This window comes from Myotis davidii, unplaced genomic scaffold (genome assembly GCF_000327345.1).
Source record: "Myotis davidii unplaced genomic scaffold, ASM32734v1 scaffold526, whole genome shotgun sequence".
NCBI lineage: Eukaryota > Metazoa > Chordata > Mammalia > Chiroptera > Vespertilionidae > Myotis > Myotis davidii.
Window position 1 is genome coordinate 467,201 of NW_006296797.1, and position 21,661 is coordinate 488,861.

At 44.8% G+C, this 21,661-nt stretch overlaps 1 protein-coding gene across 2 annotated transcripts in view; it reads right to left on the reverse strand.

Annotated features, from left to right (window-relative positions):
• Positions 1-2,610: 2,610 nt before the first annotated feature.
• ISY1 (ISY1 splicing factor homolog) overlaps positions 2,611-21,661 on the reverse strand; it is a 24,786-nt gene continuing 5,735 nt past the window's right edge. The window contains exons 1-11 of one of the 2 annotated variants that reach the window (XM_006772494.2): positions 20,951-21,182; positions 18,618-18,640; positions 18,033-18,084; positions 16,572-16,637; positions 16,349-16,391; positions 14,499-14,611; positions 12,437-12,554; positions 7,030-7,152; positions 6,115-6,236; positions 3,756-3,842; positions 2,611-3,373 (exon numbers count right to left, since the gene is read on the reverse strand). In XM_006772494.2, the coding sequence (XP_006772557.1) occupies positions 3,266-3,373; positions 3,756-3,842; positions 6,115-6,236; positions 7,030-7,152; positions 12,437-12,554; positions 14,499-14,611; positions 16,349-16,391; positions 16,572-16,637; positions 18,033-18,084; positions 18,618-18,640; positions 20,951-20,953 (858 nt within the window). In that variant the 5' untranslated portion in view covers positions 20,954-21,182 and the 3' untranslated portion in view covers positions 2,611-3,265. Of the gene's footprint in view, positions 3,374-3,755; positions 3,843-6,114; positions 6,237-7,029; positions 7,153-12,436; positions 12,555-14,498; positions 14,612-16,348; positions 16,392-16,571; positions 16,638-17,477; positions 17,485-18,032; positions 18,085-18,617; positions 18,641-20,950; positions 21,183-21,661 lie in introns of those variants that run through there. The other variant, XM_015569647.1, reaches the window with a different exon arrangement.

Below are 21,661 nucleotides of genomic sequence, written 5' to 3' on the forward strand. Positions count from 1 at the left end.
ATGCCTGAAGGGCCAGGGTGCCACTTGTCGTTTCCCAGTGGGCCTGTGTCATTCGCCAAGCAGTACGTGCTGGAAGTGAGAACACCTGGTGACTCCAGGTGGGATCCTGCTGCATTAATGTGAGCAGGGGCTTTGGGAAGAAGCAGTAAGATGGGACAGTTGTAAAGGATGGAGTTGGGGTAAGGCATTCGATGAGTCAGCAAAACCAGCCCCTTGATTCTCCATTAGTAGGCCACCCCTCTCACAGCAGCCCATGGTGTGGAGGAAAGTTGGTTGGGTGTTGTCCTGGGCACTGAAAGTTTGCCAGTTCGATTCCCAGTTAGGACACATGCCTAGTTTGCAGGCTAGATCCCTGCTGGGGTGTGCAGGACACAGCCAATTGATGTTCCACTCTTACATCGATGTTTCTCTCTCCCCGTCCCTTCTTCTTTCTCTAAAAATCAATAATAAAAAATCTTTTTAAAAAAATGTTTTTAATCTCTTGTTTATAAATTACCCAAAGTAGGGGCATGTGAAGTGAAGTCAGGGGGCAGAGTGCAGGGGATAGGGTGCAAGGGAGGGAAGGCAGTAGGAAGTCTAGGTGAGGCTGATAGGACAAATCTTAAAACAAAACAGAAGGAAGATTGATGTTTTAGACTCAGAAGACCGATGGGGTGAGGGGAGGGGAGGGAAGTCCATGGAAATGTGTATATAGAAAGCTGCCATTTAGGAAGCTCAGGCAGAACCAAAGGTAATGGAAACCATGAAACCAGTTTGGTAAACAAAGAATCCTGACAGAGCATGAGCTGGGCCACCAGTGGTCACACCCACCAGTGGTCACACCCACCAAGCCAACTCAGGTTTCCCTGTTGTCCCTGGCCTGTGGTGCGGGCCCTGCAGAGATTTCATTTCTGGGGTCTCTGGCAAGCAAGTAGCCAGGACCTGTGAGACAGGAAGAAGCCTGGGGTGGATTCCATCTCTGCCAGGAAAAGCAGCAGGATGTCGGGCCAGGTACTTCTGTAGTCAGGGAAGGAAGTTTAGCTCTTATTCCAAGTCAAATCTAAGAACCCCTTGAGGGCCAGACTCTTCTTGTTCACTGCTTATTCCCAGCGCAGCCGAGAAGGGGCTCGGCACCTAGGTGCTGAAAGCACTGCTGAGGCCGGAACTGGCTCCGGGCACCAGGAATCCTGTGAACCCAGAGTCCACCATGATAATGGGCTTGCTCCTGGCCGCTCACAAAAGGCCTCGGCTGAAGGGGTGAGATGAAGAGAGCATGGCATGACAGCTCATGGCAGCCAGGTGGCATGCATCCACCTGCCAAGCCGCGTTCTGAGACAAACTGACATCATGGGCTCAAAGCAAACTCCATGCAAAGTCCAGGCCTGCCCTGACTAGTTGTATGCGCTTGGGCAAGTCATTTCTCCACTCGGGGCCTCAGTTTCCAAGGACATAGGATCCTTAATTCCCGTCCTGCCTGCATCGGGGATGCCAAGATGAGATCCTGGGCTGGGAGGAGCTTAGTAACCGGAAGGGCTGGAGCAGGGCCTCCCGTCTGTCTGTCCCAGGTGGCAGAAGGCTGCTGAATTCCGCTGACAGAGTGAGGAAGGCCCAGAGCCCTGGAAACTCCACATGGGCCAACTCCAGGCACTGGCCAACCACCTTTTCCAGGAAGAAACGCTGTTGTCTGAATTTCCTGCTCTCAGTGAATGCAAGGCAGCCCCAGCCCAATGTGTGTCCCTTGAAAGAAAAGCCCACAGCTGAGCCGGGCACTGCACACCCATCCCAGAGGCTCTGATGTGGGCCAGGCTGTGCCAAGGGCCCTTCCTTTTCTCTGCCCACAGCAGGGACTGCCCAGACCCCGGGTCAGACTCACAAGTCCAGTCCTGGACTTTAAGGCAGGGAAACTGAGGCCAGGGACCTGGAGGGGCTTATTCAAAGCCCCCACTAAATGTGACCTGAACCTCCTAGTTCGGGCCAGGCCCGGGCTGGGTACTGGATCCCAGAGCTGAATCTGACTCTGCTCTGTCCCAAGGCCTCCACTCCCAGAGCTCCTACCCAAACCCCTCCCTGCACCTGCACACATTTGCCCAGCGGCTTGGGTGGGGGCTGGGGTACACCAGCACTTCCTTCAAAGAAGCCAAGACTCACCTGAAGAACCAAACATCTCATGGCCTTGACACTGACTCTCAGACACTTCCAGGACCCCTCTGCATATGGAGTGGCCCCTAACACTGCCCTAGAGGCCGCACCTCTGCTGCCAGTTCTCCCACTGCAAAGAAAAGACCCAGCTCAGGTGGCAGGTTTGGATCCAACTGGTGCTTCCTGGGCATCCCCAGTGTACTTTCACCCAGGCCACTTAGGGGGCACAGGAAGGCTGGCTCTGCCCACTGACCTCAGCTTAATGCAACCATCACCTTGATACAGGGAGACCAGGGAACAAGCAGCTGCAGGCATGGAGGTTTTCCCTTCATATAAAAATCTTTAATAAAAATAGCTCTCAAGTGGCCTAACATATGGTGATGGAAGATTGACTTTGATTTGTGGGTACACAATGCAACATATAGATCTTGTATCATAGACATATATACCTGAAACCTATATGATTCTATTAACCAATGTCACCCCAATAAATTTAATTTAAAAAAATAAAGTTTAATTTTAACAAATAGCTCTCTACAGAACCAGTCATAAAACAGAAACAACAAATTCAATTTCCTGCCACCTGGGCAGGAGGGAATGAGGCAGGCTGAGCAGGCCCCGAAAACTGTGCCAGGCCCAAAAGGCACAGCTCTGGCTGGCTACTGACACGTGGGGTGTGGGCTCAGGGTTGACACATTTCCTTTTTCAAGAGGAGTTACAAATAATGTCTTGTTAGGAAAAACTTCAATTTTTAATGGTGGCCACTAATTGATCACCCTCCCCACCAAATGGCATTAAAGGATAAATAAAACACTTATAGGCAGCCAGTTAGCAGCCTGTTTTACACATTCAATATAAAAATAAGTGGGTTCATACAGTAGCAAAACATTTGTACAAAGGTGACAGCTAAACTGATAGCATGTAGGCAGCCTGCAAGGGAGGGATGGGACAGACTCCTCCCCTGAGACCATAGCTGAGGTAAGAAAAGGTAAAAGAACGAATGGTAAGAAGTAGCAGGGACCCTGCCGCACTAGCCTGCCAGTCTGTAGTCCCAGGACAGCAGAACCCTGTCGGTTAATGCAAGGGCCAGCTGGGGCTGAAGAACTTCCAACAGGTTTCCAGACCCAGGGAGCACCCTCACTCAGCCCTAATATCCCATGAGTCTTTTGGCCTCCTCGCTCTGGGCCTGCAGGGTCTCACTTGCATACTTCTGGAGGAGTTCCATCTTCTTCCTTCGCACAAGTGCCTCCTCGATCTGTGAATAAGAGTAAAAGACTCAGGCAACACTCCTCAGTGAGGCCCTCTATGTCCTGCTGGAACCCAGCCCGGGGGGAGTCCCTGTGAAGGGGGCCATTGAGGAGCTCAATACTCAGAGCGTCTTGAGGGTCCCTTTCTCTCCCACTGGAAGCATGTGAACAACAGAATGTTTACCAGTTTCCTCTAAAGCAGATAAAATCCTGCCTTCTCTAGATCCCACCCCTATTATAAGCACAGTGACCAGTGCCATGTGGTCAGGAGTCAGAGCTGCTCATATGGATAGATGGGAAAAGAACCCAGTGAAGCATTCAATGGAGTCTCCTTTAGAGGCAAGGCCCCTGGCACTTGGGAAACTACACCTCCAACGCAGCTCACCCTACCTCTTGCTGCGACGGCACAGGGACATGGGCGATGAACTTCTGCTGCTCATCTTCGCCTCCTTTCTCCTGGCTGCCTTCCTCATCAGACTACAAACAGAGAACAACCAAGAGTCCGTGAGTAGGAGACCATGAAATAAACATTGGCAGTGCTATAAAATGCACTACTCTGCAGCTGTTTAAAAGGGCGGGGGGGTGGGGTGGGGAGATTAGGAAGTTCTGTACTCATGCAGAAACAAAGCCAAGACATCATCTATGTATATATATAAAACCCTAACCAACCAGTTGACTGGTCGCTATGACACACACTGATCACCAGGGGGCAGACGCTCAATGCAGGAGCTGCCCCCTGGTGGTCAGTGCGCTCCCATAGCAGGAGCACCGCTTAGCTGACTGATGGGCACTAGACACTGGGCTCACAGCTGGCAAGTGCAGCTGTAGGGGCGCAAGCCTCTCCCACCTCCACGGCAGTGCTACGGAGTGGCAGCAGCAGGCGCAGCAGGGCTGGGATGAGTGGAAGTGGCGCGGTGCCTGGCCCAGGCTCAGGCTCCTCCCCAGCCGCCCGCCGCTTCATACACTACTACATGCCTTGGGGGATGTCGAACTGCCAGTTTCGGGTGGAAACCAGCAGTCTGACAACCCCCGAGGGGTACCGGATTGCAAGAGGGCACAGGCCAGGCTGAGGAACCCCACCGATCCACAAATCCGTGCACCGGGCCTCTAGTTAAGTATAAAAATCAACAAAACATTGTGTATAGTATGCTAACTTTTGCAGTAGGAAAGAAAATAGATAGAAACTAGTGACAGCAGCAAGAACTAGGTAGATGGAGGGCAGAGCTGCAAAAGACAATCTTTGTTGACTACCTTTATATACTGTTTTGTTCTTGATCTTTGTAAATTTATCTATTTTAAAAAAATTAAATTTAAAGTCTGGTCAAAATGATGGAGTAGGTAAATGCTGTATTGTCCTCCCACTACCACATCAAAATTACAACTAAATTATAGACTGTCATGGGAACAACCTGGAGACCAACCGAACAAAAGTCTATAACTAAGCGACATAGAAGTCGTCATGTCAAGACGGGCAGGAGGGGTACAGATGCTGAACCAGCAGGTCTCATACCCACAGTGTGGCAATTAAGAACCAAGAGAGCCCTAGTTGGTTTGGCTCAGTGGATAGAGCATCAGCCTGTAGATTGAAGGGTCACCAGTTTGATTCCAGTCAAGGGCACGTGCCCAGATTATGGGCTCAATCCCCAGTAGGGGGTGTGCAGGAAGCAGACAATCAGTGATTCTCTCTCATCATTGATGTTTCTATCTTTCCCTCTTCCTTCCTCTCTGAAATCAATAAAAATATATTTTAAAAAAAAAGAATCAAGAGAGATATCTCCGCTGCGGATGTCCCCAGTGAGGAACAAGGGGCCCCACCCCCATACCAGGCTCCCCAACCCAGAGCACCAGTGCCAGGAAGAGGAATCCCATAACATTTGGCTGTGGAAACAGCAGAGAATTCATCCAAGTGAAACGGAGGAATGCTGGAGACCGAGGCACTCCTCTTGAGGGGCCTGGAAATGGACTCACAAACTCATTCACCCTGGGCTCCAGCACTGGGGCAAGAGCTTGAAAAGTGCAAGATACATTTGGGGAGGAACTACATTGACGAGCTTCGGGACAAGTGCTGGAGGGGCAGGAGTCAGGGCAGTTCTCTCCAGGACAGAAATGTTGGCAGGCAGCATTGTTTTCTTGTTGAGCCCTCCTCCCATCCAGCCTGGCTAACATGGTTCTCCCCACCCTGATTCCCTGAGATCCAGCCCCACTCAATCACCCAGCCTGAGCCTCTTCTAGCAGCTGTTCCACATAAGCACTTTCTTAAAATCACTGAAAGATGCATAAACCCCAAACAAGCAGTGGCTGGCCTCAGCATGCCTTGTATCTCTTGGTAAGCAGCCCCAGACTGAGTATCTGCAGCAACTGGTCTCAACAACTTGCACCATAACTCCTATCAGGTGTCCCCAAGGCTGGCAGAAGTGGCAGCCAGTCACAGTTTGAAATGTAGCTTCAAATAAGTGGCCATAAGCCTAGCACAACTGGCAGCTGGCCTCAGCTCATATCACAGTGTCCAGCAAAGGGTCCAAAGCCCAACATTAGGGCAGTCGGCCTCAGTTCACAGCATAGCCTCCCACAGGTGCCTTCAAACAGCCACAATGCAGATCACTTTGTAGCTCCTACCAGGAGGCCCCACGCAAGGCAAAAAGCGGTGGCTAAACCTGACCTGCACTGACACCCTTCCCAAAGGTCAGGCTTCACAACTCAGAGCAGAAGGTAAGTGAGCGCCAGCAGGACCCTCACTGCCCACCAGTACCTCCTCCTCCGTGACAGCATAGATGTTGATTTCTTCCTCCTCTTCCTCCTCCTCTTCCTTTTCTCCTCTTGCCAGCTGAGCCTCTCTCTCTGCTTTCCACTTTTCCACTAACTGGGCTCTGACTGAAGACAAGAGACAGCAGGTGTTACTTTGGTTTCTAAAGAAGCTTTAAACATCATGCAGGGCAAAGCCAAGATGTTCCCTCAGAAAAGGGTCACCCTTCATTCTGCCCTGGTGGGAGGGAATCAGGTGTGAGGGGCAGTCTGGTCTCACACAGCTCTGACTCAAGTCACTACAAGGCAGCTTTTTAGGGCACATCCTCAGATCCTCCCCAGTTCATCAACCTTGGTGCCTTCCTGATCCGCCCATGTGAAAAGAGATGCTGTATATAGCATGCTGGCAAAGGGCTCCAACTCCTGACGACCTGCTTCTAAAGCCCTCGTTCAGTGCACCTCCTGGGCAGTAGCACTTATTCTTCACAGAGTTGTCATGAGGCTTCAAAAGAATGTCCATAAAAGGCTCAGCATTTTGCTTGTCATGGAGGAAGCTCTCAGAAAGGGAGACCCATTTTGCTCCACACTGATATCCCATTACCTGTGTTTAAAGCAGATCTAAATCTCCTTAAGTGGGCACGACTTCATGATTTCAAGAAAGACTAGCCTGGGAAGGAATCCTGGTGGACAGGGAGCAGGTGAGATGACACTCTGTAGCTTCTCCAAAATGCTCCTTCTGGCCCAACGCCATGTTAACTGCCTCATAGTTACTGGGAGTTAGGGCATTAGCAGATCATTTCTTCTGAGGACCATTAGCAACAAAGAAAACTCCCTTCTGGCATAAACCACTATCTAAAAACCCAGTTTCAAGAGAGAGAAACCAGATGCCAAATATAATGAAACGAAATGCCTGTAGACCTACATTTCTTTTCATATTCCTGTTCCAAAGGCACAATAACACCATCATCTTCATCTAGATAGCCGTAGTATTCAAAATCAATTGCCTTCATGAGCTCAGCACGTGTCTTTCTTGGAGGAGGAAGAGCTAAAAGAAAGAGTACCAACTTAGCTGAACTTCCCATCATTATCACACTCAAGCCTTCTCCCTACACACTGTTACAGAGGCATATAGTATGTGTGCTCATGAAAATATGAAAGACATTTCTTTACACTAGTGTTTGGATTATATAAGGGGTACTATCCATCAGTGTTGAAACCTTTCACCCAATTAGTCCATTTAAAAAGAATTTATCCTGTCCTTGCTGGTTTGGCTCATTGGATAGTAAGCATTGGCCCATGGACCAAAGAGCCACAGGTTCAATTCCAGTCAACGGCACATACTTTGGTTGCAGGCTTGACCCCCAGCTGGCCCAGTAGGGGTGCATGTGGGAGGCAACCAATCGATGTGTTTCTCTCTCTCTCTCTCATTGATGTTTCCCTTTGTCTCTTCCCCCCGCTTTCCACTCTCTCTAAAAACCAATAGCTGGCCAGTTTGGCTCAGTGGATAGAATATCAGACTGCAGACTGAAGGGTCCTGGGTTTGGTTCTGGTTGAGGGCACGTGCCCGATGTGGGCTTGGTCCCCAGTGGGGGGCATCCGGGAGGCAGCCAATCAATGACTCTCTCTCATCATTGATGTTTCTACCTCTTTCTCCCTCTCCCTTCCTCTCTGACATCAATAAAAAAATAAAATAAAATAAAAATCAATGGGAAAATATTCTCAGGCGAGGATTAAAAAAAAAGAGAGAGAGAGAGAAGAGAGAGAAAAAAAAGAATCTATCCTAATTAAAAAACAACAAAAGCTGGCAAAGCTTTATGGACAGAGCTGTACATCACAGCATTATTTATATAACAATGAAAATTGAGAATATCTTGGTATAGTTCATTGCAGAATGTGTATGAGATGGGGTAGCCTCCAGCCCCAATAATACTGTTTTTCACAAGGTGCTTTGATAACAGAAAATGTCACGTTTAATGGAAAAAAAAAACCCAAAAACACACACACAAAAAAACATTAGGGGAAAACATAAGTATATAAAAAACACAAAAGAAACTATAAAAAAACAAAACAGATAAGTGAGAAAGACCTGAAGAAAATATTTTCAGACTCAGGATTACTATTCAGAATATTTAAGTAATTCTTGAAAATCAAAAGGGAAATGACACCTTGGCTGAGTAACTCAGTTGATTGGCGTGTCATCCGATATGCAAGGTTATGGATTCAACCCCCAGTCAGGGCATATACAAGAATCAAGCAATGAATGCATCAATAAGTGAAACAGTAAGTCGATGTTTCTTTCTCTTTCTTTCTTTCTTTTTTTTTTTTTAATATTTTTTATTGATTTTCCACAGAGAAGAAGGGAGAGGGCCAGAGAGTTAGAAACATCGATGAGAGAGAAACATCGATCAGCTGCCTCCTGCACAACCCCCACTGGGGATGTGCCCGCAACCAAGATACATGCCTGGGGGGATGTGCCCAACCAAGATACATGCCCTTGACTGGAATCAAACCCGGGACCTTTGAGTCCTCAGGCCACCGCTCCATCCACTGAGCCAAACCGGTTAGGGCTCTCTTTCTTTCTCTCTCTCTCTTTCTCTCTCTCTCTCTCTCTCTCTCTCTCTATCTCTATCTCCTTGCTTTCTCTCTCCTTAAAATCAATAAATAAAAATTTGGGGTTGTGGAGGAGAGAAATGATAACCCAACAGATTGGTCAAAGAATGAAGCTGATAATTTAAGAAGAAAAAAATTCATAAGTATACAAATGTCAATTAATAACTGGATTTAATTATAAATTTCATTAGTAATAAAAGAAATAAAAATAGCTCAGTGGTTGAGCATTGACCCATGCACCAAGAGGTTACTGGTTTGATTCCAGTCAGGGCACATGCCCAGGTTATGTGCTCTATCCCCAGCAGGGGAGATGCAGGAGCCAGTCGATTGATGTTTCTCTCATCGATGTTTCTGTCTCTCTATCCCTCTCCCTACCCCCCTCGCTCTCTAAAAATAAAAATAAGAAAAATCAATTACAAAAGAATTATGCTAAATTTACTCTGCTTGTCTATAAATGGGGCAAAAAACCTACATGACAGCACATCTGCTTACAACAAGGTTTACTGAATACTTTAAGCTCCTGTTGAGACCTACTGCTCAGAAAAAAACGATTCCTTTCTAAATATTACTGCTCATTACAATGCAGCTGGTCACCCAAGAGATGTATGAGATTAATGTTGTTTCCATGTCTGCTAACACATCATCCATTCTGAAGCACATGGATCAAAGAGTAATTTTAACTTTTAAGTCTTATTCTTTAAGAAATATATTTTGCTGAAACCGGTTTGGCTCAGTGGATAGAGCGTCGGCCTGTGGACTGAAAGGTCCCGGGTTCGATTCCGGTCAAGGGCATGTACCTGGGTTGCGGGCACATCCCCAGTGGGAGATGTGCAGGAGGCAGCTGATCGATGTTTCTCTCTCATCGATGTTTCTAGCTCTCTCTCTCTCTCCTTTCCTCTCTGTGAAAAATCAATAAAATATATTTAAAAAAAAAAAGAAAAAAGAAAGAAATATATTTTGTAAGGCGATAGCTGCCATAAATAGTGATTCCTTTGATGGATCTGGGCAAATAAATGAAATATCTTCTGAAAAGGAGTCACCATTCTACATTTCATTATGAACATCCATGATTCATGAGGTCAAAATATAAACATTAACCAGAATTTGTAAGAAGCTGATTCCAACCTTCATGGATGACTTTGAGGGGTCTAAGACTCTAGTCAACAATGTAATTGTAAATGTGGTGGAAACAGCAAGAGAGCTAGAATTACAAGTGGAGCCTGAAGATGGGACTAAATCCTGCAACCTCATGATAAAACTTGAATGGATGAGGAGTTGCTTCTTAAGGATCAGCAAGGAAAGTGGTTACTTGAGATGGAATAGAAACCCTGGCCAGTTTGGCTCAGTGGATAGAAGATGAAGATGCCGTGGAGAGTGTTGAAATGACAACAAAGGGTTTAGAATACTACATACACTTGATAAAGTAGTGGCAGGTTGGAGAGGACTGACTCCAATTGTGTGTGTGTGTGTGTGTGTGTGTGTGTATGACTCCAATTTTGAAATAAGTTCTACTGTGTGTAAAATACTATCAAACACCATGGCATGCTACAGAGAATCATTCATGAAAGGAAGAGTAAAACAATGAGGCAAAGTTCACTGTTGTCTTATTTAGAAATTGCCAAGCCACTTCAGTCTTTAGGAACTACCAACCTGATGAGTCATCAGCCATAAACATCAAGGAAAGACCCTCCATCAGCAAAAAGATGATTACTCACTAAAGGGTCAGGTGATGGTTAACATTTTTTAGCAATAAAATATTTTTAGCCGAAGCCGGTTTGGCTCAGTGGATAGAGCTTCAGCCTGCGGACTGAAAGGTCCCAGGTTCGATCCCGGTCAGGGGCATGTACCTTGGTTGAAATTAAGGTGTGTACATTATTTGTTAGCATAATGCTATTGCAAACTTAATAGACTACAGTATAGTGTAAACAACTTTATATACACTGGGAAACCAATATATTCATAACTCTCTTTGCTGAGATATTTGCTTTATTGCTGTGGTCTGGAACTGAACCTGTAATATCTCCAGTGTATGCCTGTGCATCAAAACTCCAGACCAGTGGTTTCCATTGTGAAAGGCCAAGGTTTGACTGAAGTTTCCCAGGGCCGTGAAAGGACAGGAGAAATAAGGGTGCCTGGCTTGGATTGACACAGCAGCTTGACTTTTCTCTATATTTACCTATTGTGGTTAGGTCCACGGTTTTGCTTGTCGGTTTTTTGGGGTCCCCCCCCCCCAAATAATAGGTAAGTGAAATATGAATCCAATTCAATTAAAATCCTGCCTTGTAATTTTGGGACATCTCAAAAAGAGGAACTCCTCATTCAGAATAAGAATCTAGTATGTGCAAAGAGTGTGGAATTTGGCACTAGTCATTTCTAGGTATTTTTCAGCCTCAATTATGTATCCTGGGCCTGTAACTTCATTTCCTAGTGCTTAAAGGTTCTTGTTAAAAAGCTGGGAACAATAATTCTGATACTACTGGGCTGTTGTGCAGCTAAGAAGTAATATAGGAGAAGCACCCAGCATATAGCATGTCTACTGTTATGATGATTACCAATAAATTCAAGGCTAGTATTTTTGGTGCTCTCAGCGGCATCAGAAAGTGGCAAAAAGGGAGCCAAGGAGAAAGTGGTTGATCTGTTTTCTGAGAAAGACTGGTATGACGTGAAAGCACGAGTTATGTTCAATGTAAGAAATATTAGAAAAACACTAGTCACAGGACTCAAGAAACCCAAATTGCACCTGATGGTCTTAAGGGTCGTGTTTTTGAAGTGAGCCTAACTTATCTGAGAATGATGAAGTTGTATTTAGAAAATTAAAGCTAATTACTGAGGATACTCAGGGCAAAAACTGCCCAATTTTCATGACATGGATCTTAACCTGTGACAAAATGTGTTCCATATTCAAAAAATAGTAGCCCATGATTAAAGCTCATGCTGATATCAAGACTACCGACAGTTATTTAATTCATCTATTCTGTGTTGGTTTTACTAAAAAACACAGCAATCAGGTTCAAAAGACTTCTTACGCTCAGTACCAAGAGTCTGCCAAATCTGGAAAAAGATGAAAATCATGACCCAAGAGGTACAAATGACCTGAAAGAAGTAGTCAAAAAATTGATTCCAGATAGCATTGGAAAAGACATAGAAAAGTCTTTCCAATCTATTTGTCTGCTCCATGATGTCTTTGTCAGAAAAGTAAAAATGCTGAAGAAGCACAAGTTTGAATTGGGAAAACTCATGAAGCTTCATGGTGAAGGTAGCAGTTCTGGCAAAGCCACTAGGGATGAGACAGGCTCTGAAAGTTAAGTGAGCTAATGGATATGAGGCCCCAGTCCAAGAATCTGTCTAACCCCTAGAGTGCCGGGGAGCGCGATTGTGCTCCTGTCTTTCGCCAAAAGTGCCGGGAACGCTATCAAAGCTTTGAAATATTTTATAATACAATCAGCAAACAATATATGTCAAAGATGAAAACAAATGTAGTAAAGGTTTCCTTAAGTTTTTGAATATGTAACTTCATTTACTTGTGATTCATAATTTTTTTCCTAAACTGCTGTAAAATCAGCAAAAATGCCTTGGCAATTTTAGCATAGTTCCTAGGATATTGGTTGGCACTCAAAGGGTTAAAATTCAGACTTACTTCAATGGTGACAAGTAAAAGTCTATTTGTAATGTTTAAAAAATATTTGAGGCCAAAACCCACACAAACATTAATTACTTACGTTCTTTTTCAAATAGCTCTCTAACACCAGGCAAATCTTTTGCTGCTCCAAAGTATTTGTAACCTCGATTTCCCAGGACTTCTTTGCCTTCATGATCCAGCATTTTAGGGCCAACTTTCTTAACGGCAAAGAAAAAGAGAAAATATTTATGTACACAGAAAAATAATTAGGTACCTTTTTATCCTTTAAAAATCCATCTAAATACCTAAAAGTTGGTTGAGTGTTCTCCCATATATTGAAACGTGGTGGGTTCAATTTCTGGTCAGGGCACATACCCAGGTTGTGGGTTCGGTCCCTAGTCAAGCCAGGTATAGAAGGCAACCAAATGATATTTCTTTCTCACATGGATACTTCTCTCTCTCTCTTTTCCTGCCTCCTTCCTCTCTCTAAATAAAAAAAAAATCTATAATAATAAAAGGGTAATATGCTAATTAGACCTGATGTCCTTCCGGATGTCCTTCCTTCCAGACAAAGCCACAGTAGGCAGGGGCCACAGCAGAGGTGGCAGAGGTCCTCGGCCACGGCTGTGGTGGACAGGGGCCAACGCAGAGGCCGCAGAGGCCCCCGGCCATGGTGGGCGGGGGCCAGGGCCAAGGTCCTTGCATGAAATTCGTGCAAGGATAGGCCTTCCTTCCCCCGGCTACCAGCACCGGCTTCCCTCCGGCACCTGGGACCCAGGCTTCCCTCCAGCTGCGGGCAGGCACCCGGGAACTGGGCTTCCCTCGAAGCCCCAGCTTCGTCTGGAAGGTCATCCAGAAGGATTTCTGGTCTAATTAGCATATTAGGCTTTTATTATTATACATATCCTCAGATGACGATCAAAGAAAAAAGCAGGATTACAAAAAAAGGAAATGTTCAAGTATTGCAGACAACTGTGTTGTTCTGCTTCTTTATACTTTTCTGAACTTGATGACAATGTATTATTTCTTCTTTTTTTTATTGTGGAAAAATACACATATCATAAAATTTACCATCACCCTGGTCAGTGTAGCTCAATTGGTTGTAGCGTTATCCCGTGGACGGAAAGGTTAGCATTTTAATTCCCAGTGGGGGCACATATGGGAACTGATTAATGTGATTCTCTCTCATACATCGATGTTTCTTTTTTTTTCTCTCTCTCTCTCTCCATCCTTCCCTCTCCCCACCCTCATATATCCTTGGATGAGGGGAAAAAATTTACTATCTTAAGCATTCTTATGCATACATAAAACTGATATTAAATACATTCATAAGGTCATGTAACCATCACCACCATCCATTGTAATAACTCTTTTCATCGATTAGGCAGCAGCTGCGAGAAAAATCAACACACCAGGGAGCGGACTCTAACCTTGGTGGCAGACTCAGCCAGCACCCGCCACACTGGGGCTCAGCATCAATGATAAGAGAGAATCATTGATTGGCTGCCTCCTGCACTCCCCGCACTGGGGATTGAGCCTGCAACCTGGGCACGTGGCCTGACCGGGAATCGAACCGTGACCTGGTTCATGGGTCGACGCTCAAACACTGAGCTATGCCGGTTGGGCAGGGCCATGGTCATTTTAAACAAGGCCCAGAGAAATCAAGGGGCTTACTCAGGGACATCTGGCTGGTATCTGTAGGTATCCTATCTGATCTGAGCCTTGTTCTGTGGGGTCTTTAAAGATTATCCAACCTATCCTTTTCATAGGTTTCCTGTCCACATGCAACAGGTGCCTTTGTAAAAAATATTTATATATTTTTATTGATTTCAGAGAGGAAGGGGGAGAGAGAGAGAGAGAAACATCACTGATGAGAGAATCACTGATTCTCTCACCCTATTGGGGATCAAGCCTGCAACCCACACATGTGCCCATGACTGGAATAGAACCAGGGACCCTTCAGTCCATAGGCCGACGCTCTGTCCACTGAGCCAAACGGGCTAGGACCAACAGGGACTTTTTCAAGCTTTCTCCATGTCTTGAGTGCTTGCCCTCTAGCAGTCGTAGGCTGGGAGCTGCAGGCTCCTAGACAGGCCCTATCCAGCCTGCCCCAAATCTCACAAGCTCATCCTGAACAGACACAGGGACTGTTGCTTACTTACTACATAATCAGGACCACCCAGCTCCTTTATCCGGACCTCCCAGTGTCCTTTCTCTCTTAGCAATTTGTTAATTTCATCATTCAGGTCACGAATTCGGAATTCACCTAAACCAGCTAGAAAACAAAAACATTTATATCGTATCTTCAAAACACCACTCAGTGTCATGACCATAAAAATAAATGCCACAACAATAGACATATTAGGGGACTTTAACACCCCACTGACATACTGGATAGATCTTCCAAACAAAAATCAACAAGTAAACAATGTCCTTAAACAACACACTAGATCAGATGGATTTAATTGATATTTACAGAACATTTCATCCCAAAGCTGCAGAATATACATTCTCCTCAAGTGCACATGGAACATTCTCAAAACAGACCACATGTTGGAACACAAAATAAGTCTTTATAAGTTTAAGAAGACTAAAATCATATCAAGCATCTTCTCAGATCACAATGGCATGAAAATAGAAATCGACAACAAAAACACTAAAAAATATTCCAACACATGGAGGCTAAATAGCATGTTATTAAATGATGAATGGGTTACCAATGAGATGAAAAAAGAAATCAGACAAGAAGAAAACGTCATCCAAATTGGAAAGAAGGAAGTAAAACTGTCATTCCTCAAAGATGTCAGGATATTATACATAGAAAACCCAAAACACTCCACCAAAAAATACTAGATTTAATAAATGAATTTGGCGAAGTAGCAGGATACAAAATTAACATCTAGAAATCAATGGCATTTTTATATACCAGTAATGAACTCTCAGAAAGAGAAACTAAAAAGATAACCCCATTTACCATTGCAACAAAAAAATAAGATACCTAAGAATAAACTAAACCAAGGAGATAAAACACCTGTACTCGAAAAACAACAGGACATTGAAAAAAGAAATAAAGGAAAAAACAAACAAATGGAAGCATATACGGTGTTCATGGATTGGAAGAATTAGCATAATTAAAATATCCATACAACACAAAGCAATCTATACCTTCAACACAATTCCTATTAAAATACCAAAGACAGCTCTAGCCAGTTTGGCTCAGTGAATAGAGCATCAACCTGCAGACCAACGGGTCCCAAGTTCGATTCAGATCACGGGCACGTTCCTTGGTTGCAGGCTCCTCCCCAGCCCTGGCCCTGGTCAGGGCTCGTGAAGGAGACAACCAATTGATGTGTTTCTCTCACATTGGTGTTTCTCTCTGTCTCCCTCTCTCTTCCACTCTCCCTAAAAATCAATGGAAAAATATCCTCTGGCAAAGATTAATTGAAAAAAAAAAGGCCTCATTAAAAAATGATTAAAAAGATAAATAAAAGATAACTGGAAAAATATCCTCGGGTGAGAATTAACAAAAAATAAAAAAAAATCTATATATATAAAAGCCCAGTGACCCAAACAACTGGTCACTATGACACGCACTGCAGCAGCCAACAGGTCTGATCAGGGCCCCATAAGCCCCTCTCCACAACCACCCATGGCCCCTCCCCCTGGCCAGCCTCACCCCTGATCGTCCCCCCGCCACACACACACCCAGATCAGGGGCAGGGCCAGCCGGCCAACCACCCACGTCCCCTCCTCCCCACCAGCCCTGCCCGATCAGCCCCCATCAGATTCATGCACCAGGCCTCTAGCAAATAAATAAATAAATAAATAAATAAATAAAAAAAAATACCAAAAGCATATTTCACAGATCTAGAACAAATATTCCCTTTCTCTATCCCTTCCTCTCTCTTTCTACAATCAATCAATAAATCAATAAAAAGGTAGAATAGTGTGTCAAAGTCCCCAAGTCTAATTGTGTCTTTTAAAATCAAGCACTTTAAGTAGATAAACTTACCATTCTGAATTTGAGCCACTTTTTTAGAGATCTCTCCAATGATCTGTAAAAAAAAAAAAAAGTCAGTAAATTCTTATGACTTTTTAATATGTCTAAAAGCAAAGGAAAATATAATTAAAAACTGGTAATTAAAGAACTTAGAATTTTGGTTTTAAGAGTCATTTAGGTAATAAGAAGCAATTAGAAACTTGTTACTTCTACTAAGATCATATTCAGAATTTACCTGTCGTCTCCACTTCTCAGCTTTGGGCAACTCAGTACATTCTGAGGCAAGGAAGGGTCTTCGTTCCTAAAAAGAAGCAAATTATACACGTTAGCACTATATTGTATGAAGGTACAAGCTTCATTCACCGTTCAACTGATTCAGGCCTGACATCTAAGACGTCTAATGGTTTAAACACATCTGAAGTTCCAATTGCAGATAATCAAGCCTTAAACCCACTCTATAGTCTCTATTTAGGAAACAACTATATAAGCAAAAACATTCATTGCATTGTATTTAATACAGTAAGCCAATGGAAACAACTTAAAAGTCCAATAATAATAGCCTGGCCAGCGTGGCTCAGTAGTTGAGCCTCGGCCCATGAACCAGGAAGTCACGGTTCGATTCCCAGTCAGGGCACATCCCAGATTGCAGGCTCAGTCCTCAGTGTGGGGCGTGTAGGAGGCAGCTGATCAATGATTCTCTCTCATCATTTTTACCTCTCTCTCCCTTCCTCTCTGAATAAAAATATATTTTTAAAAATTGTGGTACATATATACAATGGAATATTACGCAACCATAAAGAAGAATGCCCTTGGCCAGTGCTGCTCAGTTGGTCAAGCATTATCAGGTGCACAGAAAAGGTCACCAGTTCGATTCCCAGTCAGGGCACATGTCTAGGTTTCAGGCTCAATACCCTGTTGGGGTGCATGTGGAAGGCAGCTGATAAATGTTTCTCTCTCACATTAATGTTTCTCTCTGTCTCTCCCTCTCCCTTCCTCTCTAAGTCATTATTTTTTAAAATAAATGAAATCTTACCATTTGTGATAGCATAGATGGACCTAAAGCAGTGGTTCTCAACCTTCTGGCCCTTTAAATACAGTTCCTCATGTTGTGACCCAATCATAAAATTATTTTCGTTGCAACTTCATAACTGTCATGTTGCTACTGTTATGAATTGTCATGTCAATATCTGATATGCAGGATGGTCTTAGGCGACCCTGTGAAAGGGTCAGTAGAAATATTAGGGGGAACAGTTTGTAAAGTGTAAGATTGTCTAATCACTACTTTGTACACCTGAAACTATTACAAAAAACTGAAGAAGAAAATAAAATAATTCAAAGAATGGTACATTTTATCCCTAATCTGGCTGAGTCTCTGTGAGTTTGAGACCATGTATTGGTTTCAGGTTAGAGCTGTTCCCCACAGCACTTCCACTTCCTATTATTCAATATTAAATAGAGCTGGGATATCAGAACTCAATTATCATCGTACAAAAGAGACAGAAGGACAAGCAGCCAAATCCTCACACTGCCCCAGGTACAGAGACATACACCTGGAATTTAACTGTATAGATTCATAAGTGTGTCAGCAAGTGCAGACAAGAAATAGGAAGATTTGGAGTTTTGAAGACTACTCAGGAGGGAATTTTACCACATTTGTTCATGATATTTACAACTTATGAGGAAAATTTACACCAACCTTCACTTTTCCCTCTTCCAATTGAGCTTGGCGAAATCTTGCTAAGGCCGTCCTACCAGAAAGAGAGAGAAGACTCCATTAGATCTCGCTCACAGACTCTTATCACCCAAGTTCCTGGATAGGGTAAATCAGCTCATGACCATATTTAACATCGTGTGTGTGTGTGTGTGCGTGTGTGTGTGTGTGTGTGTGTGTGTGTTGTGATTTAGAAACCGCAGAGAAGTTATGAGTTTTTATTTTATTTTCACTCCATGTAAGGACTGTGGGAAACTATTTATCAGACCACTGTGGTGAGCAACACATCCAGATGTTAAAGGCTAATATCCTGGGGTGCCCCAGCTGCCACTCTCAGAGCCCATGCACCATCCCCAGATGAATGAATGTTCATCTGGTAAAAGTTCTAGGAGCTGTCAGAAAACACTAATGTGGAAAACAAATGGGAAACTATGGGAATACTATTTTAAAGTATGTAGAGAAAGAAACATGTACCAAAAGGCTCATATACCAAAAGGACCAAATACAAAGAGAGCTCTGTGGTAATAATTGTTACATAAAATTTACAGACAAAATCAGGTTGATACTTACATGGCCTTTTCTGCATTTCGGGCCTAAAAGGAGAGAGAAGGGAAGAAAAATATCCATTTTTAAAATGACTTGCAACCAGAGGAGCAATGGGCAGCAACAGCTCATCCTGGGCGAACCCCTGACCCTGCCTCCAAGGCTCCTTTCCTTTGACTTTCCAGTGAGCCAAAGCGGCCGAGGCCATTTCTTTCCTATAACATTTCTAGAGACACAAAGCAACCCTGCCTAGGCTCTCTCCTGTTGCTTCTTCTATCCTAAGCCCTTCCTTGCCCCCAGCTTTAGTAAACATCCTCTCAAAATAAAAAAATATATTATGTGCTACCAGTGTGGCTCAGTGGTTGAGCCTCGAACTATGAACCAAGAGGTCACAGTTCCATTCCTGGTCAGGGTACATGCCTGGGTTGCAGGTGCGATCCCCATTAGGGGGCATGCAGGAGGCCGCCGATCAATGGTTCTCTCTTATGAATATTTCCTTCTCTCTATCTCTCTCCCTTCCTCTCTAAGATCAATGAAAACATATTAAAAATATATATTAAAAGATATCCCAAATCCTGTGACTTTACCTATGCTGCTCCCTCTACCTAAAATCTTTGCTCCCCAGCCCCTTTGTTCTAACTCCTAGTCACCCTTCAAAATTTACCTTTGTCATCACTACCCCAGAAGTTCTTTCATGACCCCCTTCTTCCCAGCTAAACTGCTACCCTTTGTCTGGGTATACCTACCATGGCACTCCCTATCCAGGATCACAACTGTCTGTTCCCTGGCAATGCAATTTGAGGAAAACTGACTTTTACAAAGTGAGTTTTATGTAAGTATTGTCACATTAGTGCCAAGTCAATTATCCCTGAAAAACACAATGTCAGGAAGGGAAAATGTTTTCTGGATATAAGTAGAAAGAATTCTTGCTGAGTCATGTAACTGAATTTTATTCTCGGCTCTTCAACTTACCATCCCTAAGAAGTAGTCTAAGACTACTTTACAACAGTAGTGTGTACCTCTTATCTCATAGAAATGTCATGATGAGTTGATGAGATAAATACATGAAGACATCAGTTATGCAGTTTATAGACACTCAGCAAATGAGCTCACTTAAAACTCCCTTCGGACCCTCCACTTCACTGGACACAGAAACAAACTTGGCAAATGCTTTTGGGATAAATGAGCACAATATCTACTAAGGAATAAAATAGAGGCTCTCAGAGGGGAAGCCATCCTGCAGAAGGCTGAGGTGGTCTGTGCCTTACATATTTCATTAAAGCCTATAGTTCCTAAATATTTAATTCAGTGTTTCTCAATGCTTACTCCATGCTTAAAACACCATGCTAGGTGCTGGGAATTCTGCCATGGTTCTTCCCATGGAACTCACAGGAACGTCCTCCAAAACAATGAATCAATTATAAGTGATCAGTGATAAGAGTATGTATCCAGGGTGATGAACGTGTGATGGTGACAGTTATATAAAATACCCAACAACTCCTGTAACCACAAATATCCAGGTCCAAGGAGATGCCCACTGCTCGCCAGAGTTCAGAAAGGACAGTATGCAGCAGTAACTTTGGAGCATATCCTCCTACACAAGTGCTGCTTCTAGCCAGCTGGTTCCTTTCTTCTTAGGCTCTTGTGCTCATCAATATACAAGGGCTTCCACTATGCCCTTATGCTGTAATTATTGTATACTGTAACCTTACTATGGCGTCAAGTGCTTCTTACGGGGCCTCACTTAATGCAAATACTACTGTAACCAACACGTATGCGCGTCATTTTTGTGCCAGCACTCTCCTGTTTACCCGTCGTGAGCACTTCTTGAATGAAGCCCACTAACCACGCCGGCCCAGAGATCACACCCTCGTGCAATGACACTGTGACATTCATTCACACGTTACTGAACTCCTGCAACGTGTCAGACACAGTGTTGGACATTAGAAGCAATGGTGAACAGAAGACCCTACCCTCGGAAAGTTTACATCGTGCGGGGAAGAACGGACGTAAGTCAAATACTCTAGGAACATATAGTCACAACCGCAGTGTGACTTGGGGACAAACAATCCGACACCCTGAATCGGGGCCGGTCCTTGTGCCTCTCTCTTCCTTAGTTTCCCCTATCTGTAACGTAAAGCGCTTCGTCCAGATTAAAACACCATTGGGAGATGGTGGCTCTCGACATTCCAGTTTCCTCCTCCAAATTCTGACAGCTAAAGAGAGGCAAGAAGAGAATTCCCAAGTTACAGCCTAGGAGCCCGAGGCCCGCAGTGATGCCGCCTGAGCACCTCCGATGGTGCTGGGGAGTCCTCACGGCCCGCCGGCTCGCTCTCCCTACATCCCGCCCCCATACTCACCATGGTGCAAGTGAGGGGGGCCGCCCTCGGACCGCGTGGCCTGAGAACTTCCCGGCCTCAGGGGAGGCCAACCCCGGCGGGAACTGAAGATTTTAACTGACGCACCACCGATTTTTCTGTCGGAAGGAAAAAAGCGGGGCGGGGAAAGAACCGGAAATAAGGGACCGGAAGTGAAACTGAGAATGGGCCAGGGAAGGGGGAGGAAATGCAGACTTGCCCTTGTAGGCGGCCTTCCCTTGACTTCTGACGTCACCAGCGCGTGCGTAGGAAGAATGGGGCGTTGGCAAAATTGCGCTTGCGCACCGGCACTGCGACTCTGCCCCGGTGGCTGGTTTTACTCTCGCGAGAACAACTGAGAAATTTCACGCGGTAATTATCAGTACTGCAGGAGCCAGCAGTGCTGCGATTGTCTGAGGATGTGTGAAGTTGTCGTGGCTATTCTCTCATGCTCTCTTCTCAATGAATGGACCGAATTCTCACAACCGACTGGGCGGTTTCAGATTTGCCAAGTGTACTAAGAAGCATTCCTCTTTGGTGGCACACAAAGAATCTGGTGACACTATTGAAAGGCGCGCCACCCACCTCTCCGGGCGGTGTGGGAGGAGTCTGGCCGCAGGGCTCTGGAATCCCTCCGCGCCCGCCGTAGGGCCTGGCCTCCCCGAGCGGCTCCGAGTGTCCAGACCGGCTGCGTGGCCGGCGGCGGGCGGAGGG